The sequence below is a fragment of the Falco naumanni genome, chromosome 6 (genome assembly GCF_017639655.2).
Source record: "Falco naumanni isolate bFalNau1 chromosome 6, bFalNau1.pat, whole genome shotgun sequence".
Lineage (NCBI taxonomy): Eukaryota > Metazoa > Chordata > Aves > Falconiformes > Falconidae > Falco > Falco naumanni.
In genome coordinates, this window is record NC_054059.1 from 47,753,229 (window position 1) to 47,779,704 (window position 26,476).

General features: G+C 40.3%; 2 protein-coding genes across 13 annotated transcripts in view; one reads left to right on the top strand and one right to left on the bottom strand.

Annotated features, from left to right (window-relative positions):
* TIAM2 (TIAM Rac1 associated GEF 2) overlaps window positions 1–21,061 on the top strand; it is a 90,838-nt gene extending 69,777 nt beyond the window's left edge. For all 7 annotated transcript variants that reach the window (XM_040597446.1, XM_040597445.1, XM_040597449.1 and 4 more), the window contains 12 exons: window positions 7,603–7,782; window positions 9,278–9,346; window positions 9,726–9,851; window positions 11,092–11,200; window positions 11,781–11,960; window positions 13,353–13,471; window positions 14,634–14,742; window positions 16,478–16,536; window positions 17,351–17,456; window positions 18,201–18,288; window positions 18,845–18,999; window positions 19,866–21,061. In XM_040597446.1, the coding sequence (XP_040453380.1) occupies window positions 7,603–7,782; window positions 9,278–9,346; window positions 9,726–9,851; window positions 11,092–11,200; window positions 11,781–11,960; window positions 13,353–13,471; window positions 14,634–14,742; window positions 16,478–16,536; window positions 17,351–17,456; window positions 18,201–18,288; window positions 18,845–18,999; window positions 19,866–20,509 (1,944 nt within the window). In that variant the 3' untranslated portion in view covers window positions 20,510–21,061. The remainder of the gene's footprint in view (window positions 1–7,602; window positions 7,783–9,277; window positions 9,347–9,725; window positions 9,852–11,091; window positions 11,201–11,780; window positions 11,961–13,352; window positions 13,472–14,633; window positions 14,743–16,477; window positions 16,537–17,350; window positions 17,457–18,200; window positions 18,289–18,844; window positions 19,000–19,865) is intronic.
* A 2-nt stretch (window positions 21,062–21,063) lies between these two features.
* Window positions 21,064–26,476, bottom strand: part of TFB1M (transcription factor B1, mitochondrial) — a 29,677-nt gene continuing 24,264 nt past the window's right edge. For all 6 annotated transcript variants that reach the window (XM_040597462.1, XM_040597465.1, XM_040597464.1 and 3 more), the window contains 2 exons: window positions 24,723–24,850; window positions 21,064–22,006 (listed from right to left, as the gene is read on the bottom strand). In XM_040597462.1, coding sequence (XP_040453396.1) covers window positions 21,748–22,006; window positions 24,723–24,850 — 387 coding nt within the window. In that variant the 3' untranslated portion in view covers window positions 21,064–21,747. The remainder of the gene's footprint in view (window positions 22,007–24,722; window positions 24,851–26,476) is intronic.

Genomic DNA, 26,476 nt, shown 5'->3' on the forward strand with positions numbered 1-26,476 from the left:
GTTTTATTATGCTGCTGGTATAGTTCTCCTTTTATTAATTAATTGCTTGTCAGTCTTGTAACTCTTCAGCTCAGTGGTGTCATGTCCCATAACGTTTAAAGTTGCATTGTTCTTAGAATAATCTATCTGTAGACCCGATTGGTTTTGTGTAAATATATCAACATGGGGGCTTTTACTTTCAAGCCTGAATTTATTACTGAGCACAGTTTAAATTCTTTTTATTGATGTAATTACAACTAAAAAGTTCAAACAAAGGACAAGCACAATTACGTAAAGAAATAATCCACAGAGCTGCCTATTTGTTTTTCATTTTATCATTGTAAAAGCATTTGTATGCCACACCATTTAGCAGCATATACCCTTGACAGAGAACATCAGTACCATTGATAATTCATGCTGACCTTCAGGGCAGTCAGCACCCTCTGGATATTTTTAGGTATTTGGCTAATTTTTTCAAAGCACCTGATGTTTTGTTTATGCAGTGAATTTCACAGGCACAGAGGCAGGTACATTTCCAGGGAGATAAAATCCGCCTTCCCTTGCTGTAACTGCATTTTGTCCTGCATTCACTACATCAAGCTATTTATAAAAAAAGCCTAATCTGGCATGTTTTCCCTGCATTTGTAGTAATAAAGGGAGGCATAGCAGGTCTGTTTGTGCTCTCGTACACTGCTTAGCCCTGTTACACTGGGACATTGACAGCGTCTCTGATTTTCGTTAATTGGCACTGAAGAGAAACTTGTGTGGCTGAGCTGAGAGAGAAGGTGTGTTCGTGGGGGATCGCAGCATCCGTGGCTTCCTTCCGAGGGGCCTTTTCCTTTGGCAAAGTTTGTATTCACAAGCCACAATGCCCGCCTTCAGGAGGAGTAAAACCAGAGCGAAGAGTTTAGCGTTGGCTCGCAAGACCCAGCAGCAGGCAGCAGCGGCGTGCGGCTCCCTGCACAGGATGTTCTCTGTGGTGAGTTCTGCAGCAGCGTGGGTTAAGCTTGGGGGGGTGCTGCTTAATTCGGCTAAGGTGGGTAACGGGGCTGCCAGAGCCTGCCAGGCTGCCTGTGCTTGATAAATAGTGAGTGTCCCAGCGTTAATAATCAAATAATGGATTCTGGTAACATGTAGTCAGTGAGTGAGTTTGTACCAGTACTCTGCTTGGGGAAAGGTTTGGGCTTTTTGAAGCCTGGGGGAGGGAAGGGTGGGTTGGTTGTCCGCACTGTTTGCTGCCAGGCTCAAGCAAATAGTTTCTTGCATCTGTCAGAGAAAGGACTAAGTCATGATCCAGATTTTGACAAGAAGTGGGATGATTTTAACAAGATTCTTCAGAGAAATTTGGATATAGCTGCTGCATGAAAATTTTAACTATTTCTCTGGTTTTTCACAAATAATTGAGGATTGTGGAAACAGTGCGGGGGTGGGGGCAATGAGAGCTACAGACAAGGTACTGCTGGGGCAATACAAGAAGACTATGTGTATGTTACACAGGTGGTAGAAAAATACGTGAACCTTCTGCATTAAAAATTGACAATATCAGGATAAGGACGTGGTAAAGGAAATGCCACTATTTTCCCAAGATGAGGGCTCGGGAGAATTTGCATTGTGGGCTTTAATATTACCTGACCAGAGTCTCATTGTGGTGACCTGGGCTGTCAGGGTTCTTCTCTCTTTGTTTACCTGCCGCTCTCATCTTTACATTTTGTATGGTCAGGATTTAATATTCTGCAATGGAGATGACTTCTGTTTTGCCTTTGACTTTGGCATGTGTTGGGTCAGATGACTTTGAAGACTGATTTTAGAGAAGCTGAGCACAGCATCTATGAGCTCAGTGGGAGCTGCTGGTCCTTGGGATCTGGTCGATGCAGGCTCTTGGGCCCAGGTCCTGCTGTGTGACTTGGTTTACAACTATCATTGCAGTCGAGTACCCCAAGTACCTATGGTTCATCCTCTATACCCAAGGAGAAAGAAGGGCATCTCTCTCTGCGTGGCAAGCTTTACCTTGAGGGAAAAGAGGGAAGATTTACCACTGTGCAATTCACATTAGCAGCTTGGGCACCACATCAGGCAGGTTGTGTCTTAGCTGTTTCACACAGCTGTATGTTCAGCCTTCTTTCAGGCCTTGATCTGTGCTGTCAGCAAAGAGTTACTAGGTCATCTGCCCCTCTTCTTGCTGTATGTGTGATTTCTGAATGAGGTTGGTGACACTTGCTTGTGTTAGTGGAACAGGCTGACTTTGCTAATGGAAATCTCCCTGAAATTGGGAAATTCTAACTCAAAGGCATCATTCACTCTAAACTCAAAGTTCATCATGAATTCCTCTCCCATGGTCTGGCTGGTAGTGTTTGGTAGGGCAGCTTTTCATAATACGATGTAGAGGGGTGGCTTCTCTCTCCTTAAAGCATCCCTATAACTATGCCTGTCTTACTGCTACAAAGGATTTGAGTGAGGATTTTAAAAGAATACCTTTCCTTTAGCAATGTTTTAAACACTTTAACTAAAATACTCGCAAGAGAGACAGTGAAACAAAACAGACACCTGAAACTTCAGCAGTGTCAGTCAGGAACATGTTCTGAGTGGCTTTGAAGTTGGGTCAAAAAGGAGAAGGACCAGAAGATAAGTGATGACTGAAGCTACTACTTTGTTTTTGCTTCTGTTGCCCAGAGCTGAGTGGCAGTCTTGCCCAGAAACCTATGGTGAAAATCCCATAAAGCATTTTTCAGTAAAACTGTTGACGTTTTTCAGTCTTAATAAACAATTCAGAGGAGTTCAGGTACTATGTTGGTGTGTAACATAAGGTGAATTTTTTCAGTGATCTTTAGGGAAGCTAAGGCCTGTAACTTTCTAGCCTTGTACATTGCTTGGTTACTAAGTACTTCCCAGTCTGAGGATGACAGAGTTGTCTGTAGAGTGATGGACTCACAATAAAATGATGGCTGTTAGGGCTGCCTGCCTTTGTCCTGGAGAGATTCATCTTCTAATACAAAGTCACGGGCATCTCCAGAAGCTTTCTTTTTTTTCCCAGAGTAAGGGATATAAAGAGGTCTCTGACCATTTGTTAATTTCATAAAATCACATGTAATTGTATTTCATCTGCTGACTGACATACAGTCTTCCTGGGAATACATACATCATGCAGAGCTGAGCTGTTAGTTGTTCATTTTTAGAGGGTACAAGATGAATTTGTTTGTGCAGGATGTTTTCTGAGCGTGCTTCCTCTTTGAATAAGGAATTCAAGGGATTTGTGATCACCCCATAGTGTAGTCAGCGTCCTGCACAAGGGTACAGAAATCTCAAAACTCATCAGAGGACATGCATGGTTTTAAGCCCCCCAAGCAGTCTTACTTAGGCTGTAGATTTTTCTAAGCCTACTCAAAATATTCTGTGCTATCAGTATTTCAAACAAACCCCAACCGACTGATGAAGTACATGAGGTGTATAAATGAGGGTAAAATAAATAGCAATGAGCAGAGATACCATAACACTAATTGACCTTGTGCAGCATTTATGCTCAGTCAGTATCATTCAGAAAATTCACAAGGTAGCCATGAAATTATTGTACTAGTGCTTAACCACTGCTGATTAATGTCTTCTGCTGTCTCACCAATGAATTTTATGGACATTTTTAACTCTGGTGGGGATAGCACAGCCTCAAACCATGATGTGCTTGTCTGCAGGGAGCAAAGAAAATCTGTCAGAGGCTCTATGTAAGAGCATCCTTTTGTTAATTTTAGAGGAATAATCTCTAATACTTCATTTCAGGACTGTTGTTGAAAATGGGTTGTGCTTCACCTCGATCTGATAAGCTGAGCACCACTACGGTGGTTGACTGCTATGGGTCAAACTGACAATTATGTGGAATAGAACTTTCCCTTCTAAGGATACTGTGAGCAATCCACATGCACAGGGAATACTCCCGGTAAAAGGCTGTGGGACCGAAGTATGAGTCACAAATCTGCAGGGATGAAAAAAGGTTTCTTGAGGCTGCTTCTACACATCCTTCTGTCTTCTTAAGAGACCAAAACAGTATGGGGCAGGAGGCTGCTTCCCTAACTGCTAGGTCTGTGGAAGGGTTTGTACAGCTTTGTTGGAAGATCTGTGAAAATGGCTAGTGAAACAGTACAGTGCTGCTGAACTTCATTCTCCCTGGAATGCAAGTATTTGTTTTTTTCTATAAACCCTACATAAACTGCAGTTGTCTTTCTCAGCTCTGGCACTGTTAGTCTAAACTTCGGGAATTTTAGCTTTTTCTGTCCACTGTTCAGTGCCAAAGGTAAGATGAAGCTGTGTTTGATGTCCTGTACATGTTGCTGAAAGTGGAAAGTGGCATACAGAAGTTCAAGTGATGACTTTTGGAGAAAGTTTGTTGCTTCCAGTGTGTGCTCTCCGCAGCTTTTCTCTGCACCCAGCTGCCCTGCAGCCTTGTCCACAGTCAGTCCTCGGGGCTTTTCTCTTCACCAATTTAAATGTTTTCATTCTGATGGCCTGCACCATATAAAGGTTGGCATAAATAACTTTTTTACCATTTACTCATTACAGACAGTCTTGGCCATGTGCAAATAAAAGCAGCTGTGTATTTGAGGAGTTGACCAGATGTATCTGAGAGTCAAATCTGCCTGTGTTAGCCATTGGCAGTGTCATTGTAATAGCAAATTCAGGGTTAATTCCCACCTTAATTCAAAATTACGGTGGGTGTACGTAGTATCAACTTGGGGCTTCTCTTGAAGCTTCTTGGCTTAAGGGCGGTGGACTGCCAAACTGCTTTGACATCCAGAATGCCCGTGTGGCTTTGAAATCCCAGCTGCAGTCAGTAACGGCAGAGGCTGGGGCTCTCCTGCCCCCACATAAAAGATATAAAAGAGATGTTCTTAGGGGTTGTCACTAGAGCCTTTCTAGAAAAGATCTGTTTTAAACAGCAAAAATAACAAAGAGCAGGACATTGTTCAGCGTGGGAGGCAGAAAGTGGCATCCAGAGCAGTGTGGAAAACAGGTGGAGATCCTGACCTGGGTGGTAAGGGAGTTTTGGGAAGAAACGTGAAGGAAGAATATTTTTTACTCCTCTCTACTTATTTGTTACTATGACGTTACTCATAGATACTGGGCTCTTGGCCGAGACATTGTGATTTCAGTGGCAAAATGGATGCCTGCATCCACTATGGTTTGTGCAGTGTGTTGGAGTGAATGTGAAATACTTCTGTCCAATAAGGAGCATTTCATTCTTGCTTTGACCCGAACGTAAATACCACAGTGGGTACAGAGAATGGGACTGAGGTCTGGATTTTGCAGTCTGGAAGCCTCCCATAAAAGGAAGGACAGAGAGCAGCACTGCAGGACAAGGGCGGTATTTTTAATGCCAGTACTTTCAAAGACAAAGTGCTTATGTGTTCAGGAACATACTAAAGTTTGTAAAAATCACTACTTGTTGGCACTGTGGCTGAGAGGTAATCCCATGCCTTGGGCTTAGGCCAGTTATGCAGAACAATTTCTGACACCAAAATTACATTGCTTAGGTGGTCAGATAGGATTTATGTTGAGGAGTATAATATAGTTCTATATGCTTTCTTATCCAGTGGTTCTTGGTGGCAGATGCAGTTCTCTCCCCAAAGCTGAAGGGGATGGAGAACATAGCATGTTCTCCAGTGTCTGTCTGCCCCATATGTGAAGGTCATGAAGGACGAATAGAGGACTTCTAACTCCTCCTTGCAAAACTGCACCTGATGATGATGTTTATGACTCGCTTTCAATAGGCTGTCTCATATCCTTGATCCAGTGTCCTTTGTCAGGTATCAGGTTGATGTAAATCAAGCTGCCCACACACACCTTGAGCTGCAGAGAGCATAAAATCTGAGTCATTCTGATACAAATACAAAACTTTCTGACATCAGAAACAAAGTAAGCAAGAGTACTTTGGCATTCAGCTACTTAGAAGTTGCTTTAACTTTTAATACACACATTTCCTAAATTAAGTTGTGATTATTTTCAAATTGCTGATTAATTTTAAAGGCACAGAGTGACTGTGATTTTTAAATGTATTCCATCCATGTGCAGCTGTGTCCTAATAAATGTTGTAAATACAAAATACATCTACATTTCATAGTCCTGCAAGCTGTCATTATACAGGATTGTGAAGATCGTTGCACATATTAGTGAGGAAAGTATTTTTTTTTAGAGTGGTGGCATTGCTCAAAACAGGGGACAGGGAAGCTTCAGAGTAATACAGACTACAGGGCAAATATTTGACATTTTAACATTTATTTCCAGGTGTAAAGGATGCACCTGTGTTTTGTCACACGAGTGGCTGAGATTTTATATTGCTAGTGGCATTTAGCCTCCACCTCACAGAAGGCTTTGTATAGCTCAGGTCAGCTTCAGAATAACTTCTGCACTTGCTCATTTGATGGCCTGGTATGTTGGTGAACTTAGCTACAGATAATCAGTGGTGGATCAGGACACCCAAAAAGGACTACTTGAAACAGTGTGTGGAATAAATTGGTACAGATTAAGACAGTTCTGAAATGCACTCATGTCCTGATTTCTTCACTGAAGCAAGGCTTTCACTTGAAATAAGGCAGCAGTCATAGTCCTCATTTGAACACATTTGCTAAGCAGCAGATAATACATGGCACAGCATATGCAACTGTCCAGTATCTTGAAGAGTGTCTGAAAGAGAGAAGCACTGAAGAAAAATTGTTTCATGCCGTATAAAGACGTGGTGCTAAGGTAGAATTGGAGAATGGTAGTGATATTCTGGCTTTCAGTAGAAGGTCATTAAGGAAGAGAACAGTGGAATAATTTTCAAATTAGGCATTAAAGATTATTGCCTGCAAATTTTGCTCTTAGATATTAGTGGTGGTCACGCAAGAGCAAACTACACAACCATTTCATAGTGTCAGAAAAATCTTTCTCTTGCATCTTTGCCTTATAACGTTAACTGTTGATGTTCCATCTCTAATTGCTACCTTGCTTGAAAATTTTCTGGTATTTTTTCATCTTCATCATTCTTCTAAAGAATCTCAAAGATTTAAGTTCCCATTCACCAGTTTTGAAATAAAAAAATCTTGGTATGTTGTTTTCTTAGAGGAAAGTAATCTAAACATCTTTCGACAGCCCAGGACATTGGAATCTGAACCTTCAGCTCCATGTCCCATTGTTTGAAAAAAAAAAAAACCCACAACACAGTATAGGTAGCAGATGACAAATAAAACAATTATTCTGGATGCTTAAAAGATCTTTATCTACTATTTCATTCTGTTTTGATGCAGTTGCAAAATAAGAGAGATGGAAAACAGTGTGATGTTAGCGCCATAAGAATCAAAGTACACGAGATATCTGAGTGCGATCTCAACTTTTGCGTCCTACGAGCTTGTATCCGAAGACTAACGATAATTTGCACTGGAAAATCACTATAAAATTTTAATTTCATTTTACTGCTGTGATCTCAATGTGCTATAAATTCAAGCTGTTCAAAGCTATCAGGATACATATTTCACAAAAATCAATGGCATGCTCTGGCCCCCGAATCTGGAACAAGAGCAAAACTTGAGGAATTTAAAAATAATTGTAGTACAGCTTGTATTCTAAAATGTTGGCACTTGTCTCTTTCTTCTCATTTAACAGAGTGCGGAGCAGATCAGTGCATTGTGCCGTAACTTCCAAGAAGTCCAAGCAAGCAATATGGAAGGACAGAAGGACAACCAGGATCCACCTCCACGGCCACTGGCTCGCCACCTTTCTGATGCAGATAGATTGAGGAAGGTCATCCAAGAACTTATGGACACTGAGAAATCTTATGTCAAGGTAAAAATAAAATAAAATCTGGCTAGCTACGGCCTTGCTTTTGAAGCTGACCATCATTTGTGGATGCTCTTAACATATTTCATGCTTACCTTTATATAATGAGCCTTCTACAAAGGCCATAACCTACAAAGTTTGCTTGTATAATTGTTCCCGTTGTTTTCAACAGGCTTGCCCCTCTCATAGAGGCTGTAGGATCTGACCTAGTCGCTTTAGTTCTAGTCGATTTATATTTATATTGGGGAGTGGCAATGTGTGGGAAGTAGATACCTGCAATATGTTATCATAGGGGTTTCCCTGGGGGTATTTCCCTGTTTTTCAAGATGAAAATAAATCTGGTAGAAGAACAGAATAGAATCTACTACAAATTAGAAAAAAAGTTTAATTGTGGAAAGTAGTGCATAATCATTTTTGAATCAGCAAAGCCAAAAGGCACGACTCCAGTTGGTTATTTCTCCTCTGACTGATAAAGCCATAGTTTGTTAGATGTATGTCTTTTCTTTTCTAAACCCCAAATTCATGTGACTGGATGCCAAAAGAAACATAAAAACATGGATTTCATTGACCTTCAGCAAGGAGGAATTTACTGGATCTCAAAACACATACTTACAGATATTGGTACTTGCTGCAATAATGTATATGGAAAAGAAGAGAAAATGCTTTCAGTCTGTTCTTGTTAATGCATCCACAATACACTAATACAGCCATATGCTGTAAAGCTTGAGGGAGCTTTACAGAACACAGACCCCCATGTATGTCCAGATGATGTTTCTTACAGAGGAATCGCTTGAACAAAGGCGTGACCATGGAGGTCACCGACACGTGTGAGATTTTACACCAGGTAAAATCCTGGCAGGTTGCACATACTTGTTATGGCGTTCTCGGGGAGATGCTTGTTATTCCTTCTCCATAAGGATTTCTGACATTTCTCTGCTTGGGGTCGGAGGGCTCTGCAGCGGGCCCCAGCCCTGCCACCATGCTTTAGTGTGGGACAGTGACTCTTCAAAAGTGGCACCAATTCTTTGAAGAAGGGACTGAACAAGCCCTTGATCACATCTCCCCTGACAGCATAACTGAACACGTTAACAACAGAACTTTAAAATGTTACGTGTCCTTCTGAATATCACTACTGATGTTTAAATGAGTGGCTATTTATATGGTTGTTCTGACATATATGATTGAAACACTGGACGCTGTTTGTATGCATGGACTCTTCAGAAAGCCATCATCTGTAACATTTGCTCCTCATGCTATGCTAAAATACAATTTGTTATAATCAAGCTCTAAAGACTTAAGGATGAAACTAAAACATTACACTGAAAGCAGCTTTCATCTAATTTAGCAATCACTTCAGTGCTAACAACACAGGTGATTTTGTTACAGAAAAGGAATTGTGTCTCTAGTTCATTCCCAAAAATTACCCCTATCCCACAGCTGCTGCATAAAAGAACAATTTCAAACAGTTACATAAAAAGTGAACAATTTCTCTTTCTTGCAGGACTTGAGCTGCCTCTTTGAGCTGTACTTGGAGCCCCTTCAAAATGAAACCTTCCTTACTCAGGATGAGGTGAGGGAATAACTGAAAGATGCGATTTTCATTCTTTTACGGGTTAAGACCTTGGCACTTGGGGTTTGGTTTTCGTTGCTGAGAGCATGGAAAAAAAAGCAAACAACAACGATAATAATAGGAATTACACCAGTGCCTTTCGGTCTAGTGCATGCATCACTTCTTTTTTTTAAAAGGCAATTGTTCTTCTGACTTAACTGCCAAGAGATCTTTGCTTTTTTGTAAGGATTTTTTTATAAAATGTTTTTGAAAAGTATTAACAAAGACATTATTGGCCTTTACAGCCTCTTTGTGTGTCACATCTCCCTAGTGGCCTGTTTTCACAAGACCGCTGTTAGGTGCATGGAGAGCTGTGTTTCATAACCTGATGTTTTCACAGATGGAGTCCTTGTTCGGCAGTCTGCCAGAAATGCTGGATTTCCAGAAGGTGTTTTTGGAGACACTTGAAGATGGAATATCATCTTCCTCAGATTTTAACACACTGGAAACACCATCCCAGTTCCGGGTGAATATTTAGTCATTTAATACTTTGTTCTGTGCCTGCAAATGTTTGTGAAAATCTGCCTTTAAGAACTCCAGGTTTCATATGGTTGCTTTTATGTTTGAAGCTTTGCTTTGGATTACTTGACATCTACTCCACAGTGAAAGATAAGTGCTATTTTTCATGGGTTTATCTTCTGCTTTCCCACGGCAGAAGATGCAACATGGAAGGTGCAGAGTAGACTTTTTGAGTGTACTATCAACTAGCTACGCTTATGGTGCAGAACTCCCTTGTAGCGTAGAAAGTTCTTGTTGCTGTGCTGAATTCTGCCCTGCCCTGTGCTCCCCGCTGTGCCCAGTTCACCCTCCACAGACTGGGAGCTTTTCCTGTTAAACGCGGCATGAGTTTCTCATGTTGTGAGGTCCGAGAAGAGGGCCTGCGAAATGTAGATGGCTGTAGGCTGTGTCACGGTGGCACCACCCAGTACCTGCTCTAACCGGGGGCAGTTGGGTCCCTGGCAATGGAGTCACTGGCTCAGGACCGGGTAAGACTGCTGGCAGGTCTCCCAGACACTTCTTTCCTTTTGTGGAGTAAACATTGATTAAAAAGAGGGGAGAGGGCTGCTTTCCTCCTCTCCCTCCTCCTTCTCCCCCTCCCCCTCCCTCTCCTCCTCCCTCGCTACTCCTCCTTATCTTTGCTTTGGGAAGCATTTTTCTAAAAACATGTTCCTTATGATTCAGTCCCTCCCACATTTTCCCAACTTCCCCTTCAACCAAGAACATCAGAGTCCTTTATTTACCATGTGCCTGAAAGAAGGAAAACAGCTGGAAAGCCATCCTTTGTGTTTGTTTTACACTGTCCCTTCTGGCTTTGGCGCTTTTATGCCTTGCTCCCCATTGCTCGTGTATTTTCCCAGCACGACATACCCTGTTACACGTCTGCTGATTTTTGTTCCTGTTCCTGTGGTGCCTGAAAGACACAGTAAGTAAGGCAGAATATCTGCTGTGGTGTTACCTGCTCAGGGAGAGAGGAGAAAGTTGCAGGCTTTGCCTAAATAGGCTGAACTTTGCACTCAGAGAAATACAAAAACATCATGGAGTTACTACCAGCAGTATATTCATGTAATACATTGTTTTGCATATATATATATATGAAATGTATAGAAAGATATTAGATAATCACACCATTAAGTCTGTGTGTTGTGTGCCTGAATATTTAATTAGGATTCTATTATGAATTAATATTTTGATTGTGTTGATTTCAGAAATTGTTGTTTTCCCTTGGAGGCTCCTTTCTGTATTACGCTGACCACTTTAAACTGTACAGTGGCTTCTGCGCAAACCACATCAAAGTTCAGAAAGTACTTGAGAGAGGTAATTTAATGTCTTCATTATTGTAATTAATTTGCATGAATTTCAACTGCAGTGAACTGCTGTAGCAAATCCTATTGACTTGCAGAGAACGTTGGTACAAAGCAAAGACTAATTGGATATCTTTCAATAGGAATAGCTGAGATCTGGGGTTCTGCTGAAGTCTGGTATAGAAAGAAAGGGATAAGATTACTTTTGTTACATCCAGGCAGTAGCCTGAATAGTTACAGAAACATCTTTCACAAGTTCTTGCTGTCTGCAGATCCAGCTCATGCTCCAAAAACCAGCAACAAATGGTAGAATGAGTTAGGAATTACTTCTGCCATCCACTGCAGTGCAGTGGAAGAATTACATTGAGGAATAGTCTCACCTTGGTGTAAGTGACCTCATAGCCCTTATGTATGTTATTTAATGCAGGAAATGATTATGACATGAATAGTGCAAACTACTTGGTAAACCATCTATTGAAAAGGGTGAGACTTTTGGTGCTGGTTACGAGTTGCAATTCTGTGCTTTCAGATTGTTGTAGCTTCACGATCGTGACTTCCATGTTCATCTAACCAACTCTTTTATTTACCTCTAGCCAAAACAGATAGTGCCTTTAAAGCCTTTCTGAATGCTCGAAATCCCACAAAGCAACACTCTTCTACACTGGAGTCATATCTCATAAAGCCTGTTCAAAGAGTGCTGAAATATCCTTTGCTTTTAAAAGAGCTGGTGTCTCTGACAGACAACGAGAGTGAGGAGCACTACCATTTGACAGGTAACTTCTTTTTTTCTTCTATAGGAATGAATATGAGTTAAGTTTTATTTCCGGCTCTTTCTGAAGATGCAGGTGGCTATGCTGGCAGATAGCACAGAACTTGTCAAAGTCTAGAAAGAATTTCCTTCCTCTCCTTAAAAACATTAAGTAGCTTTTTCGTGCTTTTTAGCAACAAGTCCTACTTGGTATGTCCAAGTGCCTTTGAGAAGTAGGTATGCCCGGGATTTGCCATGACAAATACGACTAGGGTCTTTCTCCTCAATTCTTGCGCAGGAGCATGTCAGGTCATAGTGTTGCTTTTTTTTCCCCCCACTTGGGAAAAACTGACCAAAGCTCCATCTTGTGGTTATTACTTGGTTCCTGAAATGTGTTGGAAATTTAAGAGCACCACAAAAGGAAATTTGTTTGAGCTTTGGCTGTGACTTCTGCTTGCGTAGAATAGATGTGTCAAAGCTTTGCAGTCTGCCCGTGCAGAAAGACTTAGAATTGATTGCTTTTCTGGGCTCAGGTGCTTGGGGCTTCACCCTGGCGAATTCCAGTTCAGGTCTGTCAGCACTTGGTAGATGAAAGTCTAGAGATGTATTTTATGCATTGATTGTCATTTTAACAAAATAGACTCTGGCAAAATACATTGTCAGCAAAAAATCATGAGGCTGTAGCTGACTTCAAAGGGAGCTTCTAAGACTGTTCCCTCGCCCTTACAGCCAAGCTGGGGGTGACTTACTTGCAGGTCAGGATGGGTGCCAGACTGCTAAAAGGCTGCACCATTAAGAGCTGGCAGGACTAGAGAAATGAAGGACCTTTGTCCAACTCCTTTCTGAATTAACACAGAAGTCTGATGAAAACTAATGTCATTCTTGCTTGGAAAACAACATTTAAACAAAACCTGGCCACCAACACTTAATTTCGTGGATACAATCCATGAGGAACTTGTACAACCTAGCACTGTATTTCTTTGTCCATTCTGTGGGAGCCAAGTGCAATTTGTTTCTCTTAAAGCTCATCAGATGACTTATGCTAATATGGGTGTAGATTACTCTAGAGATTGTAGTGGCCCTATATATGCAAGATTCAAAACTTAACCGTGATTACTATCACGTTGCTGTAAATATTATTTACATCTGGAGGCTTATCACTGGAATGTTTATTGCAGCCTTTTCAGGCACTTAAAGACACCACACAAGCATTTTTCACTTACTCAGATCAGGAAGCATTCCCTTTACTGTTGCTGTGAAAAAGCGCTGATAAAAGGCTAGAATTCTCCACCAAAGCTTGGGAACACTGCAGCATTTTGCCTGCCTCAAGTGGAATTCAATAAAAAAATGTCGTGTTTAGAAAATACAATTTGCAATTGAATTACATAGCTGTCTATGAAATTTTTAAACCTTATAGAAGCGCTGAAGGCAATGGAAAAAGTAGCAAGTCACATCAATGAGATGCAGAAGATATATGAAGATTACGGCACTGTGTTTGACCAACTAGTTGCAGATCAAAGTGGAACAGAGAAGGAGGTAAGAGAAAGAACATGTTTTATTCACTCCTGATGCATTATCCTGCTTGCCATTGGGTCTTTCTCTCTTCCTGAGGTAATTTTTGGAACTTACTTGGGCTGGGATTCCTCCATTCTCCCTTAATATTTTGATTTCCATTTCATATCTGCCCATTGAGTTTCTTTTTGTCAGTAGGTTATGGCAAAATTTTCAGACAGCTGCCAGAGCCGCCTTCTGGACTGACAAGAATTGCAAGCAGGAGTAGACAGTTCTCAGTAGGAAAAATCCTCCTCTTGTCAAATGTTGCAGAGATTATCTGTGCTCCAAGGCGCTCAGATTTTATGCTATAGAGTTCTTAAGATATTATTTCACCCGTAGAAATGAAAATGGCAATTCAAGGGATTTCACATTAAGGTCTGTTACTCCCATTCTCTACACTTCCAGTGCTGAGGCATCCACGGGTATTTGTCAGAGCAAAACCCATTAGTTAAACAGACTGTGTGCCTGCATCTCCCACAGCTGGGGCAGCAAGGTCTCAACTTAGCCATTTACATCAAACGATTACTAAGTAGATCAAATCTGTAAAGGTGGAGATGAGATATGAGAGATGCTGGCTCCGTTGTTTTATTTCCTCCTAGTAAAAGCCAAATCACCCCCATTAGCTACCTGGTTTATCACAATTTATGGGGAAACAAAACTTGACAGCCTGGGAGATTCTTCACAGCCTTACATTGTGTCCCATGAAGAAAGGAGCCTCAGAGAGCAAGACCTCCACTAATTCTGCCATTGGCAGTGTCATGAATACTAATTACTCCATAGAAATTAAAGATACTTACAGCTAATAAATCAGTCAGTTCACAACTGGCTATTCGTAAGTGACAGATCATCAGATCAACTTAATATTCTTCTAAGTTATTAATAGTAAGAACTTCTATCCAGCTTCCATAACTTAGGGGCTGTTACTTTTTATAGCTGTTACTTATTTTAAAAGGGGGATTACTCACACTCTTCCTGCCATAGTGCAGGTTTCTCTGCCTTTCTCTCTGTACATAATAAAACAGATCCTTAAAGTTAGTGATGTGTACTCATTAATGTTTTACTCACCTACTTTACTGTGGATTGCAGCACTGATGTATATATTTACACTCTTTATTTATATTATCTGTGTTATGATTTAATACAGGTGACAGAGCTTTCAATGGGAGAACTTCTGATGCACTCTACAGTTTCCTGGCTGAATCCTTTCCCATCGTTGGGCAAAGCAAGAAAAGACCTTGAACTTACAGTGTTTGGTTAGTGTCTTCCTTAATGACTCTCTGCTCTTTCAAATCTAAAGATTACCACATTAAGTCTTCTCCAAGACGAAAGCCACCATCTCCTTTCCCTGTAGCCTGTGATATGTAGGGCAGACTGACACCTGAATACACAGTTGTATTTCCCAATATGAGAAAAGTTTCCATTCATTTGTTTGCTGTTGCTGTTTGCTCTGTAAGCCAACCTCAGCTGTTCTGCTGCCGATACGTAAACTAGGGAAATCAACGATTTTCAAGAGGCAGTATTCTCTTTCGAACAATCTAGTAAACCAAGTTTTCGAAGGAGGCTGGTAGGAAAATCATGATTATTCTACTCTTGTGAATTCAGGCTAACTTCTGCTTTACAGCTACTGCATCAAAATCCCCATCCAGATTGTTTTAACCTGAAAAATGGATGTGGAAATGAGAGCATACACACAAGAGTTTTATTTAATAGTATATATATGATTAATCACTTAATAATTACCTGATTAATTAAATCTTCCAGTGAAACAACTTAGACACTTTTCCATTTTCTTAGGAAAATATTTCTTTAAAATGTCATTGGATAAACACCTACAGAACAACTCCAAGTTGACAAGAGGCAAGTTTCTCTTTCTTAGGGTTGTCATGTGCTCCTTCCATGGGAAGCATGGCAAGTTAGGGGAGAGGATGCTTCTAACAGAAGAACAAATAGGAACTACCTGCCAGGTTCCTTGGATGAGCTTCTCAGTGATCCACGTGTGCCACCCACTTCCCAGCAGGATATGTATGAATGAAAAGGCTCTGGCCTGATGCTTTAGCTTGGACTGCTCATCTGCCACTTGGGAAACTACATTTTATTCTCACCTCAAACCCTATGTGGGCAGCTTAGAAAATGCACCTAATAGGTGGAACTGAAGGAAACTGCCAAGCTCTGGGCTCAGTGCTGTGCTCACTGTGTTGCATCTTGGCTTCACATAGGGATTGAGACTCAACTGCGCACTATTGCTCCTCTCCTCTTCCACTAGAAGGGAACATGGACACGTGAGCAGAGATAGAGCTACACTACCCTACAGTCTCATCTGGGATGCAGGAATGCTCTGCAGAGCCATCCCTGATTTCACCTGCGCAGCTTCAATGCCCCTGTGTTTCTGTTCCTCCTTACAGATGAAAGAGAACATGTCCCTGCCTCCCTGGAGACTGAAAGATTAGATAACATTAGTGAGCCGCTCCATTCGCATGTTGTGGAAGCCAGATATTTCCTGCAGATGGAAAACTGGGAATTGAGATGTTTGAGTTTCCAAATAAACAAATGCTGAACTGCAGACAGAACAGACTTAGCATCCTTTTTCACAGCACTCTCTTGCTACAGGCCCTTCATTCCACTTGAAAACATCCACTGATTACGAAAAGAAAATCTGAACCTTTATATTTAACCTACGCCTGCTGTATTTGTTTATGTGAAGACTTACAAGAGACAGGTTGCTAGTCATTTCAAAATAAATGTGCAGAGTGGCTTAATCCTAAATATTCAGAACAAAAACTTGAAGTAAAAATACTGCCATTGCATGAACAAGTGTAGGATGACAAACCTAGCTGTCATCTTAATACAGGGCAGGTGCTTTTCTATCAGTTTGCTTACCTCATTCTTCACACTCCTGTGACAACAGTAATCAGCTTCTCCAAGGTAATATTTTCTTTGAATAATACACCTGTAATTAAAAGTTTTCCTTTTTTTTTCTTTCTTTTTCAGTTTTTAAGAGGGCTGTAATACTGGTATATAAGGAGAACTTCAAACTGAAAAAGAAAATGGTAAGTCTGGTGCCAGTGGACGTGGTGGGTATGTATGCACAGGATCCTACTGCAGTGTGACAGGGACCACACCAGTGCTGAGGAGCAGTGACTGCAGTGAAATGCCACTTTCCCTCGCTAGGCTGGAATTCTAGCTGTCACAGCTAGAACAAGTGCTCAGTATGTGTGTAGCAACAGCAGCATCTTCTCTGTATGAGCCCCGTATTAGTTCTATCAAGCGGAATATGAAACATTGTCCTGTGTAGGAATCATTAATTCTTCCAGATGGCATTTACAATAGCCTACCTTAACATAGTGTGTAGGTGAAAGACCTCTATTCATAGACCTTTGATCACCCTGAGGGGAAAGGAAAAGGGGCGTTATAAACACAACCTCCTCTGTCCCCTTTTACAAAACTGGAACGCCGAAGTCAAGTCCTGAGTACCAGTAGTGAAGTCCTGCACCATGCTTATCATAGCAGATGGAGGGGCTCTAAAAATAGCAGCAACAGTAACACGATTAATGTATTCTGCTAACCAACAGTCTGCAGGTACCTTCATGGCCAACTTGTTCCCTTACTTGTATGTACTTACATGCAAAATATTACTTTATATCCATTAAAAACAAGTGCTTTTAAAAGCTGAAGCAATTACAAATGCCGAAAGTTGTGTCTATCCCCATTTCAACTACATTTACAGGCACGTATTTTGGTACTGAAGGAAACAGTCTAATAAATTTAGTTTCTCTTCAGAGGCAGGTCTTTTAAGAGTCACTCAAAAAAACCCACTTTTTTTACTTCTGCTTCTTAGAACTATCTGCTGTTTTTCTTTTGCAGCCCACTAATGTTCGTGCTGCACATAATTATGGTGACTTGGATCCGTTTAAATTTCGTTGGCTGATTCCTTTATCTGCTCTTCAAGTTCGACTGGGGAACACAGCAGGTAATTCCCTCACACTGAATATTTCAGGACTGAACTTTTCTGAGATTCTGTAATACTGCTTCTTTCATGTGTCTTTCTGGAGCTTATGGAAACAGGCAGGTGTAGAGAAAAATAGTATCTATTGTTGCACTCAAGAAGGTACAGGCTTGATATATTAACAGACTTTCTTCATTTGGTTTGTTGGCTTCTTTTGTGAGTTCAGGAAGATGCAACATGATGTGAAAGAATGACAGAATGGAAATCCCCCATGAAAAGATACCATGAACGGGAAGGTGATTTACCATGGTTGATGTCCTGGTGACACCCTTATGCTGTGTGTGTGCTGACCCTTGTGTTTTTCCAAATGTAGAAAAGTTGACTGTCATCTCTGGTAGTAGAAGGTTGTGGTTTTATTTTTCCTTTAAGTTGATCTTTATGATCCTCTCCAGTTCTGTATCTTCTGTAAAGTGTCACTAGGTGTTTAGAGCAAATAAATGCTTTGCACACCTGGGAGAAGGCAAGAGGGAATAAGAATAGGGGAAAGCAACTCTCCAAGAGAGCAGTTATCAAAGACAGCACTAGGCTGCTGGAACAGGAGAGTTCAGGGGACCTCCCTTTGGGTTCCACCTTGGGTGAGACCTTCTGTGGATCTACCCATGGCTATGTTAACACTGCCTTCAGGAGTGGAAGAGCTCTACACTGGTCTTTCTGATGCCGAAGGTTTTGTAAAGTATATACAAAAATAATGTTTCCTTCCATGAACAGGAACAGAGAACAGCTGTATCTGGGAACTGATTCACACAAAGTCAGAACTAGAAGGCAGGCCAGAAACAATTTTTCAGTTGTGCAGCAGGTAAGCTTTACCTAGAGGTTGTTTTTGACAAATCACATTAATGGAACTAAAAAATTAAAAAGATTTTCCCCTGCATGACCTCTGCATCAGCACTTCTAATGCGGCTGTCACTCTATGAATCCAGGCACTATGCCAGTGTTCAACTGCAGAAAGTATAACAATTTGAAAAGGGATTGAATTTGGTGCAGTGATCTGCACAGATGTATAATCATAACTTCCAGTACAATATGGGCAGAGTAACTGATTTATCAGACTCTCAGTTGGTTAGCAGAAATTACCTTCTGATAAAGACCACTTCAGGGCCAGTGCCTTGGTACAGAAGTTACCTTTCAGTCTGTTTTTGTAAAAGGAAGTAATGAAGATCTCAAAACACAAAGTGTGTGAAATGCCTAACAGTGCATAAAGATGTTAGCTGCAAAACCACTACTACAGCAAGGTACTGAAAAAACCCCACTGCACTAAAGCACATCAGCAGAAAGAGGGGAGGCAGATTTTATCCCAACAGTGTCTTACTTCAGAGGGGAAACTTAGGTTATCTGTTTTCTTAAACTTGCAGTGACTGTGAGAACAAGACTAACATCGTGAAGGTGATCCGTTCCATTTTGCGGGAGAATTTCAGGCGTCACATAAAATGTGAGCTACCGCTGGAGAAAACATGTAAAGATCGCCTTGTCCCACTCAAGAACCGTGTACCTGCAACAGCCAAACTGGGTAAGAAACGCATCCTCAAAGAGAAAAATGGAGTCTGGACTCCAGTGCTGGCAGAAGGTTTGCAATTATTACCATAACTGTAGTGCGTCATGTGCCAGACCCACAAATTCCATTTTTTGGGGGGGCTGGGGAGGCGGTAGGTTTTCTTCACAACTCAGTGCATGACAAGGGCTACAGGAGATAAGCAAACTTGCCACCCCCCCCATGCGCTGATGTGTCATTAGATCTCTTAAGGGAAGACTTAAGGCCCAAATTAATTTTGGTGGGAAGAAACAGACTCCCTTTGGCATGCAGTATTACTGCTCTTTCCTCTGGGTTCCCTTTAGTAACTCAGCCCTAATAACATCTACAACTAAAACAACGGGCAGAAGGCAGGAGTCTCGCTTCTTTCAATGCACTAAATCTGCATCCCAGCAGATACCCTAATTAAGTACAGGCTTCAGACATTTTAGCTAAATGAGTAGCTACTGGTATTTCAAGTTCTCAGTCTGATCACTTGTCTGTAAAATCCTCTTAACATCACAGGAACTGGGACAGTTCATGTCCTGCCTGCAACCTGGCCCTCCAGTGCTTGAGGTGCCTGAATCACTCGTGCTTTCCTGCAGAAGCACGTAAATCATTACTACAATTTTTGGAGGATTCTGTATATATTACACGTGAAGGCAAGCATATAGCCCTGGGGTAGGTGGAATGAAAACTCTTGAGATGGGATTGCACTGTTGGTATCAGAATGCTGACAGATCTGACCTGGGATGGTTATCAAATGAAACAATGTACACGGCAATTACAAGGGGGCTATTGCGACAGACAGTGTAACCAGCTAATGTTTTGCTGAGAAAACAACCCTGCCTTTTTCCTCTGCACAGCTTCCACGAGGTCCTTGAAGGTACTGAAGAATTCATCCAGCAGTGAGTGGAATGGTGATGCAGGGAAAGGCACCTTCCAGGACTCTGACGAGTGCAGCCTGAGCAGCAGTACTCAGAGCAGCAGCTGCCACACCACTGAGAGCATACAGGAGCCCAAGAACTCTTCTCCTGATAAACACGTACAGAGCTGTGCATCTGACTTTTCTAATGTTCTTGTCAAAGAATCTGATATTCTCAGTGATGATGATGATGATGATGACTATCAGAGCCTAAAGAAGGGCAGCCCTACAAAAGACATTGAAATACAGTTCCAACGGCTGAAGATTTCAGAGGAACCAAGTACTGACTCTGAACGAGATCAGGCTGCTGAAAATGAGGAGGGAGATGGCTTCGAGACAGGACAGCATCCAAAGCTGGTGCGTGGACATTTCTGCCCAGTGAAGAGAAAACTGAACAGCACAAAGCGTAACAGAGGAACTTTAACGGCAATGCAAGAACGCCACCAGTCCCTTGACAGTCACTCTGATCCTGCAAACCTGGATCTGAACTCTATTTTAGAGAGGGAATTTAGCGTCCAGAGTTTAACATCTGTAGTTAATGAGGACTGCTTTTATGAAGCTGTGGAGAGGCATAGGAAATCCTAGCTTTCTAAGCACTATATTTAAAATACTCATTTGCAATCCACATGAAATTCAACAAACTTGTTTTGCTTTAAAAGTAGTAAATTCATGGAAGCTGCAGGAAAACTATCTGATTTTGTGCACTAATACATTTTCTCCACAAAAACAGCTGTAAAGGATTCTTAAGTTATTTTAATTTATTGTGGATCAAAAATAGATTAAGTTGGCCATGGTCTGTATATTAGTTCATCCCTTTCAAGGAGTTATTAAGGTGATGTAGTGTTCCTGGGGAGGGGAAGGGAAGGACGACCTCATTAGTATTTTAAGTAACATGGAAAAGGTGCTAGTCAGTGGCAGAAGGGTTTACAATGGAAAGTAGCATTGCAAAATGGATTTTTTCAATATCTTGGGCATTTTCTTTCTTTGGTTTTCATTTTTGCTTTATTTAAAGCAGAATTAAGTTATTTTAATGCGTTTTAGTGCACAATAGTGCAGAAATTTCATTTTTGTAAGTTTCAAGATGCTGTTTATACTTTATACATATGTGTAAATACAAAAACAAAGCTTGGCCTGTAATCTTTTATTTGACTGTATTTTTTATTTTCTCTACCGCCTGTACAGTAAAAAGACAAACAAGTATTATATTTAGCCCTGTTTTCTAGTTTTTATCACGCTGCTTTTTTCTAGTTGGAACTTTAAATCCCAAATTCTTTGCCTCTGCATAAACGAGAAGAGTATTAGCAGACCGTGAGACAATCTGTGCACTTTATCCTCCTTTAAGCCAGTCACTCAAGTACATTTATGCAAGAGTTTTGGCTTGTGTTTTTTAAGTTACTCTGCACAGGAGGATGTTCCAGGATAAAAAGAATGCAAAAACCCAAACACCATCTCATGTGCTGAAATATGAAAAATATTTTTTCTTATCATTCAATAATGCACTTTCAATTCATACAAATCTAAATTATTTTAGAAGTATCCCAACTTAAATCACATATCTCACAACATACCTTGTTCTTGGTATGTGTTCCAGCCATTCTCCTTAACTAAAAAGAACCTGCAGGTACCATGTAACTGGATTGTTTTTTCACTTTTGTCTGCAGCTGAATGAAATGAATAAATAAAATAGGAAAGCCCTCTCTCCCAACCACTTTCTCAAAAGTAATTTTTCAATACCTGCAGAAGTGTAAGGATATATATGCCTCCTTTTACTGAATCAACACCTGTAGATCGAGGAGTTTAATTGAAAAATCAGTCTGCTGCTGTTACAGCTGCTCTTCCTCTTCCGTTTGTTCAGGCTGACTGGTACTTTTAAGTGAGTTTGTCGTCTTCTTTTGCTTCAGATCTTCTCTGTAGTTGTACACAAAAAGGCTTGGGTCTTCATTGCACATTTTCCTGTATGTATTGCACAGATTTCTAAAGTGTGACATGGACAGCTGAAAAGGACGCAGAGTTGGATCAACATTTGCTGTCATCATCAGCTGTTCTGTTCTTTTCAAACGTCCACTTTCAGGGAACAAGGTCCTAAAAGGTATGGGGAGAAGACAAATTCAAACCAGTTTCCCTTCACGGTAACAGGACCCTCTTGGGAATTTACTTAATACAGGTTTGCTATTAAGTATGTCACTACTTTAGCTGTGACACTCAATATAGCTCAATTACCTAAGCAAACAGAGACATGTAAGGGCCCTTTTTCTGCAAACTATGACAACATAGGAATGCATATAAATATATTGCACATTAAACACATTCATGTATGTTCATATTCGCACACGTTGAAAAGAGTTTGGGGCATGGATAGTCACAGGGCCTTCTTACAATTAGCCTTATATTTAAGAGAGCAACAAAAGATTAAACTGTGCAAAACAGATCAGATCCAAATCATATGAATTTTTCTTACAGGCTGTTTCATTCCAATGGGAAAGATACTGTTATCACTTGTCATTAATACTGTAATTGTAATGCCTGAAAAAAAGCCAACAAGGAGGAAAGGAGTATTTCATTATCGTTCACTTTTTAATATTTAGAACTTAGAGAATGTGCCAGGAGTCCTCGATTCTTTTTTCAGCCCTGTCACCGTTCATAGATAATCTTATCAGTTCATTTACTCTGTGGCCAGATACTTCAGTACCTCTCTCTCACAAGTTCCTCAAATTCTAATGAACAGTATTATTTCAAGTGTTAAAGTCTCACAAAAATACATAGAACAAAGTGCAAACTACTGAAAGGACGAGCTAGCTCTTATTATCAGTAGTTCTCAGTCTACAGTGAGCCAGGAAGGCAGAAAATTTGCACATGCTTGATGTGCATGTCTCAGTTTTCAAATAATCCCACTCCGTCACACATATAGAAGACCTAAAAATGCTGTAGAACTAATACAGTAACACCCCCAGCTGTTTTTCACAGGTTGGCTGGACAAGCTAATCAAAAGGCTTTGTGTAAGGAAGAGACAGTTGGCTCCTGGTAGGCAGACAGAATACAAAGTTAAGAAAGGGTTTAAAATAACAGGACAAGGCTGGCACTTGAGGGAACAATCCTGTTTAAAGGATGTGGTCAGCAATGACTCCATGACTGCAGGCCTTAGTCAAAAATGTCCCCATTAATTCAGCATCTAGGTCAGCAAGGTTATAATGGATCAATCCTTATTTTGATATCCCTCCTCATGTTATACTCTCCTTTGATTTGGTAGGTAAAGGACGTACTTGGAGCCAAAAATTTATATACAGACTATGGACCATCTTACAAATGATCATGAATGGCAACTCAAACTACAACATTTTTCTTCATGGACTCAACAGCTTACTCTTATATGCCATCTCTGTCTCTCATCCCAGAATTTACACACAAATGTAAACTGATTCTATTACCTTGGTTTTATACAGTATATGTGAGAGGCAGATAGACAGGTAGCTTATAATGAACTTAATAGCCTTATTATACATCAAAATTTGCTATTTTTTTTCAGGTCAGCTAAAGAATAAGAGGATTGTGTTTCTTAGCTGCACACTAGGGCTAAAGTACGATAAGCTGCTAGGGGATATGTGATGCCCAAAAGTTCAGGTTCCCCCTCCTTGCCTCAAAAGAATGTAGAGCAGCTTTAGCGATTTGAGATTACACAATAGTTGTGGGGGAATTTTTACACTTTAGCAAAAATATTCTACATAACATAGATATGCTGACTGCATACGCCTCCTGCTTACATTGTCAACTGAAAATTCTTTCACAAAAAAACCCACACAACCCCACCACCTTGTAAATCAAATACAAATTGATCCAGAGTTCAGATACCTCATTATCTAACGGCCTCCAAAACATACTTCAAACCCTAACCCGGGCAAACTGGTACTCATTTTAGATCCAGTGTCTGCATCCCAGACATCCACAGACTTCACTGTCTCAAGCACAAAAAGCCCAAAACTAGAGGCAAAATTCTATGTTCACCTTTAAAATAGCAACATATAAGGAAGGCTTGTAGTTCAGTAATGAAGTGTCTACCCTAATTCTGGACTGCATCAGGGCCAAAACTGCCCAGCACAATTCAGCTAGCCCAAGCTGCGGCAGCACGCCTCTAGTCCTAACAGCAGCTCTGTCGCACATTCTGAAGTGCTGAACACTGGGGTTTTCCCATACCAGGTCAGACATGTGGCTATGTAGAGTTTTAACAGGATCTGTGGTGAACAGACTGCAGGTTTCTTGCATCAGTTAAGAGAAGCTGGTAAATTCCCTCAGTAAGACAGGCATTTTTAAAGAGTCAGTAAGAACTCCATAAAAGGGCAAGCACAAAAACAAGAATTTGACCTTTTGACATTATCCCCAAATAAGTAACATTTCCTACAGATGACGTTCTCCCTCCTCACACTGCCATCTTCATTCTGAATTTTGATACTTTCAATTTTTTAACTCAACCAACAAATGCTGTAGTTTTTGTGGTTGGTTTCTTTTTTGGCTTCTGAGACAGACAACTATTGGAAAGAACACTCATTTATCCTAGTAATTTTAACAACTTCAAGTGCACTAACAAAAACCGCACAGTAATTATTACATAATTACAGCAGAAGGAGATTCATCTCATACTTCTGTCTCCAGAAACCATCCTGAAATGGAAAGGTCTGATGAACTATGATGACAAATTTAAAATGGGAGGAATAAAATCAAATGCTGCAAGTGTTTCTCAACTGACATAGTAGCTGACACATTTACAAAAACATTATCTGAGAATTTTTCGTTAAAAGATCCTTACTCGATTCCGCGGAAGCAGTATTTTCTTCTAAACTGAAAAACGCTTCGAACCACTTTTTCTACGAGCTCGAACGGCTGCTCTATCTTTGGTTGCACCAATGGAGTGAAATGCACCACAGCCACATCCACCTATACAAAAAGGATAGATAGATTTGAGTAGATACATTCCTCTGAGACACATTATTTCTAAGTTAACTGGCTAGACATCAGGAAACAGACAGAACATAGCAAGACACTATCGTGACAGGTAACATAGCTGTGCAGTGACTAATGTCATACTATTTGAATATAAAGATTTGCGCCTTAAATTTCAAGGCCCTACAGAATTTTAGTCTTAGTTATCTACATATTTCCAATTAGTTCACATGCCATTACTACTTAGTACTTTTTTCCCTATGGCACCTCCTTCATCTAGAACAACTTCCATGTAATCTGTAAAGTAATTAGCACTTCTTTCTTCAAATCCTTCCACAAGACAATTCTGACATGATACACAAATTAGGCAATATTCAATATACAAGCTGAAGGGCAGCTGGAGAAAATTGGTATTATAATTAGAAATCAAACCCATTCCCTATATGTTTTCTGTTGCTCTAGGGCTTTTCTAAAATGTAAGCCAAGGAATTACTTTTCAGCATATTAAGATTTTAGAATTCCAGTCTATTTAAAGGAATGGTAGGTAGAAATAAGTTCATAGTCAGTTTAAGTGACCACACACCTCTATTTACACTGTGTATCACAGTTCATTCAAATTATATTCAAATGATTCTACAAAGATTTTTTTCAAGCTTGTTTTATTCTTTTATAGTTCTAAAATCAGCTTGGCTCACAGAATGGTCACTTTCCCTGTGTCTGAAAACAAAATGAAATAACATCCTCCCTTCAATGTACACATATATACATATATACATATAAAAGCATAAAATATGTCATGCAATTATAGAGATACTATATTACACAGAAATGCAAAGAATTCAGACTTCTGTATTAGAAAAATAGAGGCCGGGCTAAAAATCCAGTTCTGCACAACATCAAATAAAACAGTTCACCTTCCAAACTAGATATTAACAGTAACAATGAAAAATTTTTCTGGAGAAGCACACTGAAAATTTGTACAATTTGTACAAGTACTGGTACTGAACAACTACAAAATTTTAAGCACCAGACTTTTTAAAACATTCAGTCTTTTATTTAAGAAGTCTGCTAATATGATGGGCAGTCATCTATCTTTTAAAAAGGTTTGAAAATCAATATTGACATTCATTGAACAGATTCTACGTGACATTAAACTGAAGATGTGCTAGTTCTGATTGAAATAAAAGATACACTCAGGGCAAAGAACAGCTTCTGTTCTAAGCACAGTGCACCAATTGTGTGAGAAAATCCCTAGCAAGAAAGAACTTGAAAAAAAGAGAGTTTTTTCTACTGCTTTAACCAAAACTGCTCTAAGTTTGGTTTTTTTGGTATTTTTTGGTTGTTTTTTTTTTTTTTTAATCAATTAAATCATAACCTCTGATGTGGTCATATTCTTAGGGCACAAAGGTGCCATCCATCCATATTGTACCTTCAGTGGGAACAGCTCAGCTCTCAAGCACATTTATCCAGTACAACTGCCTCAACAGCAGAGGTACTGTATTTGCTTTCAACAGAAACGATGAAATTCAAACAATGTAAGTTTTTCAACTTATGAAGCTGAACAAAAATACTGCCTAGAGAAAGGAAAGAAAATACCCAGTAATGGTGCTGATAAAAAAA